Source organism: Myotis davidii, unplaced genomic scaffold (genome assembly GCF_000327345.1).
Source record: "Myotis davidii unplaced genomic scaffold, ASM32734v1 scaffold946, whole genome shotgun sequence".
Taxonomy (NCBI): Eukaryota; Metazoa; Chordata; class Mammalia; order Chiroptera; family Vespertilionidae; genus Myotis; species Myotis davidii.
In genome coordinates this window covers 1,819,670-1,832,514 of record NW_006297395.1, presented here as the reverse complement: position 1 = coordinate 1,832,514, position 12,845 = coordinate 1,819,670, and the positions used below count along the sequence as shown (strand labels likewise).

The 12,845-nt window shown below is 36.2% G+C and overlaps 1 protein-coding gene across 1 annotated transcript in view; it reads right to left on the bottom strand.

Moving 5' to 3' along the window:
* Positions 1-3,055: 3,055 nt before the first annotated feature.
* The window catches only part of PDE3B (phosphodiesterase 3B), a gene marked incomplete at its 5' end in the record, with an annotated part of 150,186 nt that continues 140,396 nt past the window's right edge, over positions 3,056-12,845 (bottom strand). The window contains 3 exons of the mRNA XM_006779585.2: positions 3,056-5,209; positions 6,886-7,135; positions 10,062-10,223. Coding sequence (XP_006779648.2) covers positions 5,001-5,209; positions 6,886-7,135; positions 10,062-10,223 — 621 coding nt within the window. The remainder of the gene's footprint in view (positions 5,210-6,885; positions 7,136-10,061; positions 10,224-12,845) is intronic.

Below are 12,845 nucleotides of genomic sequence, written 5' to 3'. Positions count from 1 at the left end.
CCCCCCCCCCCCCCCCCCGCATTTGTCCCTGATTTTTTCTCTATTATTGCATTTTTATTGAGTAGTTCGTTGTTATCCCCTTACTGGTATATACTTTAGAAGTTATATACTTTATTATAATTTTAGTAGCTCCTCTCCAAACTTTAGCATCTATCTATATAAAAGGCTAATCAGCTAAGTGTTGGACCATCCCGGTAATGATGTCAAGTAGTAACACCTGGCTTCCTCTCCCTAGCCATGACTAGCCTCAGTTAGAAACACTTTACAGTGTAACCAAATGTCTGTGAAGTGTTTTCGGTGCCTCATTTGATCCTCACAGAAGTCCTGGAGTAGGTAGATAGGAGACTCAGTGGAATCCTATTTTCTTTTCGTTAGCAGGAAAATGGAGATTTAGGAAGCTTAGAAACTTGACCCGACTGAAAAGAAGTAATGGTGGACCTTGTCAATGACTTCCAGTTTTCTCACTGTGCAGAGTATAGTCAAACACTGCTGCAGCTAAATATTTTACCCTTTGTTCTCCCTGCGTGATCTACAATAATGATGTGCTTCGCATTGATATTTACTGCTGTGTTGCTGACAATTACCTGAAAGAGAAGTTGGGGTGCTTCACTGGGCTGGAAAGAGTTTAGCTACATCAGAAAGCAGGTCTAATTAAGCAAGTTTGTTCTATATCTAGAAAAAGTTAAAGTTACTTTTGCATGAGCGATACATATAAAGCTCTTGCTGGTTCCAATCGCACGCGTGTGTTTTGATGTCATTGTCGTTCGTGAATTTGGTTGTTTTGACATTCTGAAGCTGAAAGTGGCGGCGTTGCACAGAAATAACAGTGGTGATTGAATATGATCGTAATAGTGATCCAAGTAGATATAATTATCCCTGTGTAACCGAAGTTGTTGTTATATTCAGAAACAAAGATGGAGGACCTTTTTTTGAAAGGGACTTGCTCATTCGTTGTAAACCAGATCCCAATAATCTCAGTGCCACTAAAATGAAACAAATCAGTATCCTGTTTTCTACATTAGATGCAATGACATATCCTATTCTCTTCCCACATGGTGAAAAAGGCTGGGAAACAGATACTGCATTAATACTCAGAGATGACAGTGTAATCAATAATACTAAATGCAACAGATGATGCCGAAAAAGAAAATTTTCCCATCGAATTTTTTAAAAGCATTACTCCTTCAGGAATGCAGTGTCATAAATTAGAATTGAAAGTATGTGCAATCATCATGCTATTGAGAAATCTTAATAGTAAATGGGGTAATGGTACTATATTATCAAAAGATTGCGAACTAATATAATCGAAGCTGAAGTACTAGCAGAATCTGCGGTACTGCATTAATACTCAGAGATGACAGTGTAATCAATAATACTAAATGCAACAGATGATGCCGAAAAAGAAAATTTTCCCATCGAATTTTTTAAAAGCATTACTCCTTCAGGAATGCAGTGTCATAAATTAGAATTGAAAGTATGTGCAATCATCATGCTATTGAGAAATCTTAATAGTAAATGGGGTAATGGTACTATATTATCAAAAGATTGCGAACTAATATAATCGAAGCTGAAGTACTAGCAGAATCTGCGGAGGAGAGGTTGTTCTGATCCCAAGAATTGATTTGTCCCCGTCTGACACTGGCCTCAGTGTTAGAATAAGTTTAACCAATTTATCAGTCATTGTTTTTATCAATGTTGTTTTTATATCATGTTTTAATTTTTTTAATATATTTTATTTTTACAGAGAGAGGAATAGTTAGAAATAGCAATGAGAGATGTTTTTGTTCTTTTTATATCATGTGTTTTTGTTATATGTTATTGTTTATTAATCAATTTATATATTATTTTCATATATATTTTACTAATTTTCGTTAATCTCTGACACTTCTATTATAAAGGACGAATAGCAATATTAAAATATTTATTCTAATTCATTTCCTTTCAATGTGCACGAATCCGTGTACCTGTCACTAGTATATACATACTATGACAGTTAATATCATAGTTTCCTAAACTATACAAGACCCTTAAGCAACTTTACTCTTTCTTGATTTTTTTGTGGTTTTTCTTTTTCTCTAAATCCCACAAAATATTTTTAGTTCATATAAATGTTTATAGCTTTACCTAAACAAGTTGTTTATTCTTTGCTTTTTCTTTTCCATCATGCATCTCATATCTCCCCTCGGGGGTCATTTTTCTTCTTCCTGAAGTATTTGTTTTAGAAACTGGCTACTCTGCATGTGGTTAACAATCTAGCAACATCAACACTTCCCTGTAGTCCTATAGTCTATCTGGGTCTAGATCAGAGATCTCCCCATGTCTAATCTTACTCTTCCATTCAACATAGTGTGTTGAGTGATCCTCATAAAATGTAAAGCCAATGTGTGACTCTTCCCAATTAACACTCAATTGTTCCCGTTTCGCATAGGTTATGACATGCCATGCTCATAAGGCCCTTTATTCACCACCCTCTCTCTACCACTCCCTCTCTTGCATTCTATGTTTTGGCCACCCTAAGTAAATCTCTCTTGACTCCTCCAATGTGGAGATGCTTTCTCTTTCGGCCTCTACACATGCTGTTATTCTTTCTCTCCACAGCCATCAGTGCCACGCTAACTTTTAACTCTTCAGTTCTCAGCGTAAAAGCCACTTGCCTCTGGGAAACTGTTCATTGTCGTCCACATGCCATTCCCATACATCCCCTAGACGTGCTCACATTAGCCTGGCAACTGTAACAAAGACATTCATCTCTTCTGTAAAGTTTGCTTCCATGAGATGATGCAATCTAGAGAGAGGAAATTTCTGACTATTTAAGCAATAGCCAGAATTTCCAAGATTCTTGTAAAAATAAGCAGAAAAAGAGAATAGCACCAGCAAAATAAGTGAGACTAGCAGGAAATCATGAAATAACTTAAAAAGGTTTTTTATGGAGAAAAATGTGTTGGTAAGCACTGCAAGATTATTTCTACAAGCAGTTAAAATAATATCAAATTCATAGTATTTTAATAGAAAAACATGCTTCTTTTAAGAAAACACAAATATACACTAGACCCAATACAAAATTTTAATAAAATAGAAAGTAAGGACATTTTATTGTTTCATTATGCATACATGCTACATGTGAATTTACACAAATATATGAACTTTGCAATAGCAGGGATATGCAGATGCAAAATGCACCCCGGAGAAAGAGAAGCACAAGATATATATATATTACAAGTGCAAACTCAATAAATTAGTTACAATTTTATTAGGAATGTAGGACCAGTTTACAGATGATGTGGCGATGGTAGCAAAAGTGGCAGAAGGCACTCAGCACTCACCATGTCTAATAAATAAAGCTTAGTGATTCATTAAAAATTAGGATATTCTACAGGATCAAAACATCCAGCAGTTCCGTAGATTTTAAACTGACATCTTTCAGGTAAGCCAACAATTCTAGGTAGGCAAGAAATTCCCTGCTGACATCATTTCTTAAAAGGAATTACCTTGGAAAATTAATGATTTTAATGCCTACAAAAGCTGAATGGATCCAAAATATAACATGGTCTCCATGAATAATAAGAAATATTAGTCTACCATCTTATTCGGCTCTTTATATCTTCAAATTTTATCACAGCTAGGGTACAAATCTGGACCCTAACAGAAACTAACAAGCTTATAAACATTGTAAATATGTTCCATTTTCGTTGCAGTTATCTTAATGTGCAGTGTGCTTTTGCATGAAACGATTTACTAAAATATTTAGATTTGTTATATAAAAATTATATTAGTATTCCCACCAATTACTTGACATCTCAGAAATTCGACTTGCATTGGGCTGTAGAAGTTTTGAGTAGTCATAGGTCATTTCTCTCATGTAATCTTGAGGCAAAAGGAAATTAATAGATAAACATTAGTTTTACAGTAACTAAATACATGGCACCTAAGATATAAAAATAAGTACATATTCCAATTACTTATGCAATGAATGTGTCTTCCAGAGCTCACACTATTTCTTTTGTTCTTTACCTTTGACAGGATAGTCTCATTTGATTTTTTTACATTAAGGCAAAAGACACATCTTTTCCGTGGTTCTAATTAGTCTCACTTTTCTAAGAAAAGAGAAAATAATGCTCCCTTTCATAAAAGGTTAGTATCAATACTAGGAAAAAGTTTTTTTTTTCTTTTGAAAATATGTGTTGGGATTATATTAATTGAATGTTTAAAAATACTAATCCTGAGCAAGAGTATAAATGAGAACAGTTTTGACTAAAGAATAAAATTCCTTCATTGTTAAACCTAAACAGCTTTAAAATTCGACCATGGAATATAAAGTCCAAAAGGCTAGAATTCAGACTTCTGATTTCCACGCCAAAGCCGAATACTAAGAACAGAAATAAAACACACACAGTAAATAAGACACAACAGTAAAAGCATCAGAAATTGATGCGTGTGGATTTTGTTAAATATAACAAAGCTCAGTCCTTCGTGGGTAAGTCTAGCTGGGTGAACAGCACTCAACAGCGTATGGCACTAAACAGATCCCTGGGGAAGGAGACACTGGATTCCTTTTTAAATAGGCACAGACTTCCGCCCCAAAACATTCACATACATAAAGGACACATTTGGAAATACAGTATGAATCCAGCTTTCATGAAAGCAAGTAGTTCTGGCCACTTTGGAAACTACAGTAAAAGTTACTTGAACTTTTAGTTCTAGATCTCCCTCCTGAAAAGTTAGTGCTTTCCACCCACAGAGCAGTATCGTGACAACGCATTCCTACACCAGTGAGGCATTAAGTAAGGGCTCGCGACATGAGTCAGGTGAAGCCAAAGCTCTAGGAACAGTTTCCTAGTTTGTGGTGAAAGTGCGAAAGAGTGGGACACCGCAGGCACCGCAGGGATCCCCTCACAGTAAGACGGCCTGTCCACGCGGGAACAGTCAGTTCGGAGTCAGCACAGTGAATTCCCAACCCTCAGGCACAGCCCTCGGGATTCTTCATTATGTCTTTGTTTCAGTCAAACGGTCTCTCCCTCTTCGTCTGCTTCTTCGATCACCTGAATCTCATCTGTTTGAGGTAAGGAAGGATTCTCCACCTGCAGTTTATTCCCATCAGTTTTACACTTCTCTTCTTCCTCTATTATCTCCTTCCATATCTTGTGGTTTTCAGTGAGGTGATGCATTAGCTGACAAAATATTCGCTGTCTGCCTTTTCTTCTCTCCGGTTCTGTGAAATTAAAAAGTATAGATAGTCTAGCCATAGCAATATGATCCAGCCATTCTTTCAATAAATACCTGAGTGCCTATCATATTCTAGGTGCTATCTAAGCACTGGCGTTATAGTAATAAACAATAAGATTGAACCAAGAGGTCACTGGTTTGATTCCTGGTCAGGGCACATGCCCCGGTTATGGCTTGATCCCCGTGCAGGAAGCTGTCGATCCGTGTTTTCTCTCCCATCGATGTTTCTATCCCTCTACCCTCTTCTCCCTTCCTCTCTCTCTAAAAATCAATTTTAAAAATGTAACAAATACTGTTAAAAGTAAAGCAGAAAATGAGATTATGGAAGTGTGTGTGTGTAGGGGGGAGATGGCACTGAAATATCAAATGATAAAACCAACCTTTTTAGGATTTTTCAATATATTAAACATCAAAATTTTGTTGAGTAGCCCTGGCCAGGTGGCTCAGTTGGTTGGGCATTGTCAAAAAGGGTTGCAAGTTCGATTCTTAGTCAGGAGACACATACTTAGGTTGTGGGTTTGATCCCCAGTAGGGATGTTTATGGGAGGCAACCAATCGATCTCTCTCTCTCTCCCTGTCTTTCTCTAAAGGTGAATGAAAAGATATCCTAAGGTGAGGATTAAAAAAATTGGGGTGAGTATAGACTTTCAGAAGCCAGCCAACTTCCTAAGATGATACTCAGATGGTAATGAAAAGATTACTTTTCACTATTCTAATATTAAGACAACTTTGGGGTGATGGTGGATGGGGTTCTTTGTAGTTATATGTTCTGTATACAGCATGCTTGGAAAACAAAGTAATTAGATATTTAAGTTCTACTTTAAAGAGCAAATAACTGACTTTATTTACTGATACAAAGGTAACAAATGTTCCTTTTTCATTTTCTATCTATGCTCTTTGCTTTATATAGAAAATGGTGCCCCTACAATTTTATAATTAAAATCTGTAATGCCACAAAACTTGGTTCTCCTCTTAAGTCAGTTTTCCCAACTGCTTTTTAAAAATATATATATTTTTATTGATTTCAGAGAGGAAGGTAGAGGGCCAACTGCTTTTCAGTATATATTGATTGGTTTCAGAGAGGAAGAGAGGAGAGAGAGAAATGTCAATGATGAGAGAGACTCATCGATCGGCTGCCCACCTGCACAGCCCCCATCAGGGATCGAGCCCACAATCCGAGCATGTACCGTTGACCAGAATCGAACCCAGGACCCTTCAGTTTGATGATCTATCCACTGAGCCAAACCGGCCAGGGCAGTTTTCCCAACTGTTTTGATCCATTTTTAAAGTCTATATGAAGGGCAGAGTAACAGGCCAGGAAGGGTGGGGTGTGGTAAAGGAGGACTAGCCAGTAGGACCCACCCACCTCCTCCCTTCTGTCCAGGTGTGGTGACAGTCCTGTCATGTATGTACAGGTACAGCCTGCTGAGGAGCACTGGTTGGAGGACAACACCTCAAGAGATGCTACTTTAGTTACGAGTGCTTGTCATGTGACAGAATTAGCAATGGGTACCCAGCCCACAGTAGGAACTCACAACCTGAACACTTACATCGTAGTTATTCAGGATAAGACTACTGAATCTTTAAAACAAAGATCCAAATCCAAATTAAATGGATATTTCAGTTAAGAACATTGAGTAAATAGTATTGCTAGGTTCTTACTAGGATTCAGCTTGCCTTCCATTTCTTCATCATCTGTATCTAATTCTTCACCATCCTCATCAGAACAACTTTCAGTGTCATCATCCTCTTCTTCTATCCACTGGCCCGGGAGCAAACCAGCAGCATCGTAGGAGTTGCACAGGGGACCCACAATGTGGGTGATGAAGGACTCCTGAAGCTTGGCTAGTTGAGGAGAAGAACGATCCATGAAGGGACTGATGGGCAAACCAAGATTTGCTTCTTCATCTCCCTGATCATTTTAAAGAGAAAAGTACATTTTTAACTGTTAAGAGAACAATTACTAAGCTTTGCTGTTAAATTATCTTGAGGGTGTTTTTTTTTTTTAAATAAGCATAGTCTACATGAAAATAATTTTTACAAAAAGTGCCAATGAATCTAATTATTTCTCTATTGTTTCAACTGTGAGTATTTCTCTAATATTTGAGAAATCCTAAACAAAACTTTATTCTCACACTTAGTTAATTGATACCCAGTTAACAAGAAAAAAATATGTCTTTTTAAAATAAGTATTAGCAAATTTACTAACCACCTGCAAAATTCCTTAGTGTCAAATACAGATTTTCTTTGTCCTAGGTCAGTGATAGCAAACCTTTTGAGCTCCGGGTGCCAGCATTTTGAAAAACCCTAACTTAACCCTGGTGCCGGGTCACATATATTTTTTGATATTTGCAACCATAGTAAAACAAAGACTTATATGTTTGATATTTTATATATTTAAATGCCATTTAAAGAAAAATCAACCAAAAAAATGAGTTCGCGTGTCACCTCTGACACGCGTGTCATAGGTTCGCCATCACTGTCCTAGGTGGAGACTGTAAATGGAAACGCTTGTTGTAGCGGTACTGCAAACGTACAGAGTTTTGCAAATGCTTTTCAACACTCCCCCCCTTTTGTAATAGCAGAACCCTCCCATGAATGTAAATAAAAAAGCCTAATATGTAAAACAGAAAGAAGTGGAGCTACTGTGGTTGAGGTGAGGATTCTGGGCTCAGAGCCCCAATTGCTTGCCCTGAGATACCCTCTCACTGTGGCCTCTAGGGTTCTGGAGAGCACAGTATAAGATCAGACATACCTAGCTTTAAAACCTGCTTCTGCCACCTATTACCTAGAGGGTGTTGGGCAAGCTCTATGTTCAATTCATGTATAACATTTTAAGAATCTATTTTACAGGGTTGCTATGGGGAATGAATACTTTCCATAATGCACAAATGCTGCAGGCAAGATGAGTCATAGATCCTTATGAAACTGTCGCAATGATGAACTGTCCTGTGTTTTAAATCTTCTATGACGAAGAAAACTATTAATGGTTTTTTTTAAAAACCAGTGAGGTTGCCCACAGGATTCTACTATATATTTGGCTTTTCTAAGCCCATGGCACTTAGATATAGGAATATAAAGCTAGTATAATTACAATAATAAAAAGATGGTAAGATTAGAATTTTGCCTCCATATCTCAAAGATGTTTAGTAGCATAGCTAGAATGAGAGGAAATGTAATAGTTTTGATGAGGGTAAACTAGAACTTGCATATAGATTAGTACATTAACCATAACAATTCTATGGTAGGGTGTTATTTTTTTCTCCTTTGGCATATGAATAATGAAACCTAGAAAATTTAAGTGATACTGTCTGAAATATGTGATTTTTAGTGAAAGATCAGGAATTATAATTACTAACATTTATGGAGCACTTATGTGTCAGGGACTTTTCTATCACTTTAAATATTACGGTTGTTGTGAGGATTAAATAAATTATGTGGTAGGTGCCATCAACATTCCTGTTTTATAAATAGGGAAACCGAGGCAGAGAGGTTAAGGTCACACTGCTGATAAGGAAAAGGAACCAGGATTCAACCTCAGGCATGGCTTTAAGTTTGTTCAATAAGAATTAATTCTATATACTTTAAAAATAATTATATTGTAAACTGGGTTGAAATGAACTTTTCAAATGTTTTTTTTTCAATGAAATTAGTGAGTTTTCTAAATCTGGCATATATTAATACTTTCTAATTACCTCTGTACAGATGGCATTCTGTTATCTTTAAGAATGAAGATGGGACTATGCAAACTGATTACTACAGATTAGGCAAATATTTATAACCATATTATTACCCAAAAGTACAAATAATTTAGTTCAAGTATATCAGAATAGTAAAATAGTAATTCCGTGATTACACAGTATAGAATATTTTAACCTATGAACAGCAGAGTACACATTGTGTTGGGACCTTTAGCTAAGGTGGCTGAAAGACACTGCACATTTATTGGTCATTTGATACAATCTGGGTGTGACAGGTACAACAGGTAACTGTGCATGCTTTATAGACTCCACTTCATCACTCCTGCTAGAGTTGCAACTCATGGTAAGAAAGCCGCACAGAGGCCTCACATAGTAGATATACTGATTTTTTTTTTCTGGTTATTAGGGTCAGTTAAGGATTCCCAAGGAATGTAATTCAAAAGTCAAGATGTGTTTGATGTTTTGGAGATAATGAAATATTAGGCTTGTGGGGAAATCGGTATACTCCTACATTGTAGAGAGCCTCAAAATTGAACCTCAAAAAACGGTAAAGATTCTGCAAAGTGGTAGGATTAGTTTTCAAGACAAGAGTTTAAAACACATAAGAAAAGACCATGTTTATATCTTTGAATCCTTGAAAACCATTAAGATCTACTTTGTCCCCGTTTCTAGCTCTCTCATTTCTTATCCTCCGGCAGGACTTTTACCCAGTGATGTTTCTAAGGCAATCTTTTTATAGCAGAGTTGAAGATGGTTGATAGTCTTTAAATATAATCTAAGTATAACCTGAATCAGTTAAAAACAACTTCATTTAGAAATAAATTATCATAGGCTATTGGTTCTCAGGGTTGAAAGGGACCTTGGAATCATAATGTAGTCTGTCCTTACCTCTATACTCAAGTACATTCAACCCACTTTAGATAGGCTATAAGATTTTTTTTTTTTAATATCAGCAGTAAAGGCAAAAAGAGCAGAGAATAATACTAAGACCAGAGCAAATGAAACTATTTCTAACCATCCTTAGTCAAAGCAATTCAGATTTCAAACACTGAATATAGCTTTCCAAATCCCAAAGGGTAGTTAGTGTCTTCAGATGGCACCTATTAAAAATCTCACCAATCTCATGTTTCAACTCACCTGCTCATAAAATTCATTGACAATGCCTTCTGTCCATTTCAAATGCAAGTTCCGAACTTTTGCTGGGCCATTGATATCTGCCAGTTTGATGCACACCTGGCATACTAAGAGGCGGTCATTTTCATTACTCCATTCTATACCATTACTATTTACATCATTGGCCTGTTTTGGAAAAACAGAATTATTTTAGGTTCTGAGGGCACAGGATTTTTATTGTTTCTACCAAATTACCTTAAAATTTTCCTATCCAACTGACAGGCAGGAATTTCAGTAAATGCTTTTTTTAATCTATTTGTGCCATAATATGGACATCTATGGTTAAGTTTCCCTTGAATTTAAAATGTTATTATAATTTTGTTTCAATAGAAGCAGAGACTAAAAAAACATAACCAACCATGGGTTTCCATGTTTGTGATTACCACAGAGGATTATAATTTGTGTGTGTGTGTATACACATAACATTAATATGTAATATATATAAGTATATATATGCAAAACATCAATAAATCATATAGAATTGTAACTTTGTACAGCAAAAAAAGAAAATATTTAAGTATCTAAGGAGAAGTTGGCTCTAGTTGTGAAAGACACATGTGATATGGTTTAAAGAAGCTGAGATTTATGGTTTAAAATCCTGACTCAGAAGGACTTGCTAATTTGTTGTGTGATACTGAAAATATTGTTGAATCTCCTGGAGTCCTCTTCATCTAGAGCAGCGGTTCTCAAACTGTGAGTCGTGACCCCATTGGGGGTCAAACGACCCTTTCACAGATGTCGCCTAAGACCAATATATAATTACATATTGTTTTTGTGATTAATCACTATGCCTTAATTATGTTCAATTTGTAACAATTAAAATACATCCTGCATATCAGATATTTACATTACGATTCATAACAGTAGCAAAATTACAGTTATGAAGTAGCAATGAAAATAATTTTATGGTTGGGGTCACCACAACATGAGGAACTGTATTAAAGGGTCGTGGCATTAGGAAGGTTGAGAACCACTGATCTAGAGGATAGAAAAAGCAATATCAAGCTAGCCGAATAGCCATGGAGATTATTAACAAATGAAAAATCCGTAATTCATAATAAATGCTAACATCGCTATTTAAATAAATGGTAATTATCATTATAAGGCAAATTACTATGCCTTTTTTAATAACCCAAATTTCCTTTTGTGAAAAATGAAGTGAATGGGCCAGATCAGTGAGTTTTGAATAGTGTGATGGTAGTTTTTTGGCACCAAACCCTTTTGTCAAAGGAAAATTTACACAGACCACCACTACAGAAAAAGTAGTAAAGAACTCCTGATCGGAGCTCTGGACCTCCTACAGTTTCTTGTGGCGCCTTTCTGAGAGACTTTGGAATAGAAGTCTCTGGGAAACACAGATTTCAAAGTACTTAGTTAGGTAATCTTTCGCCTGTAAAAATCTCACTGCAAACACATAATCAGAGCAGTGGATCAACCAATACTAAATAAAGCTAATACAAATGTTAAGAGGCAAAAGTAGGATGATCATGTGTAATTACAACAATAAAGTAAGGGATACACACAAACACGTACACTAAAGAAGTAAAAAATAATGACAAACATAAATGTGAAGGGGATGAGTAAAAATGGTAGTGATTTTAGAACTTGGGTAACGATCAGCTTAAAATAGACTGCCATAAACATAGCCTGGTATATATGAAGCACATGGTAACCACAAAACAAAAATCTACAAGAGGTATACAAGAAAAAAAGGGAAAGGAATCCAAACACAACACTACAGAAAGTCATCAGTATGCAAGAGAGTAGGAAAGGAACAGAGAACCATGAAAACAATCAGAAAACAATAAAATGGCAATAACTACATAACTATCAATAATTGCTTTAAATGCTGATGGATTAAATGCTGTAATCAAAAGGTGAATGGATAAAAAAAAGTAGTACAGATAATACAATGGAATATTACTCAGCCATCATAAGAATGAAAACTTGTCATCTGCCACAATATGAATGAACCTAAAGGCTGTTAATGCTACGTGAAATAAGTCAGACAGAGAAAGACAAATACCGTATGATTTAAATTATATGTGGAATCTAAAAAACAAAAGAACAAATCAAAAATGAACTTACAGATATAGAGAACAAACTGAGGGTGGCCAGAAGAAAGAGGGGCTAAGTGTAAAAAGTGAAGGGATTAAGAAGTACAAATTAGTAGTTACAGAATAGTCACAGGGATGTAAACTACAATATAGGGAATATAGTCAATAATATTTTAATAACTATGCATGGTGTCAGGTAGGTGCAAGACTATGGGGGATCACTTCACAAGTTATATAAATATCTAATCACTGTGTTGCACACCTGAAACTAACATAATATTGAATGCCATCACTATAAATAAAGTGGTTCTAAAGAGAGAGAGAGAGGAGTGTGTTTGGAGGACTTTAGCCTAAGAGAGTCTTTTTCTAATTATGAGTTATGAAACAAATATTCATTCACTAGGCCAGTTTGGAGATGTGCCAGAAGGAAACAGAAAAACTCTAACCAAGACTAGAAAGTGTCTGTGGTGCAGATGGCATGGAGTGGTATGAAGGAAACTGACCTGGGCAGCAGGACCCCTGATGAGAGGCACTTGCAGCATTGAGATTAACTGGTGGTGTGACCACAGAAGAAGCTTTTGAGAACTATGACTCGGTTTTCCTACTTGTAAAATGAGTGAGTAATCTATAGGGTCCTTCCTGGATCCACACTTCACGGTGAAGACCCAGCAAAGGCAAAATAGGTGCTATT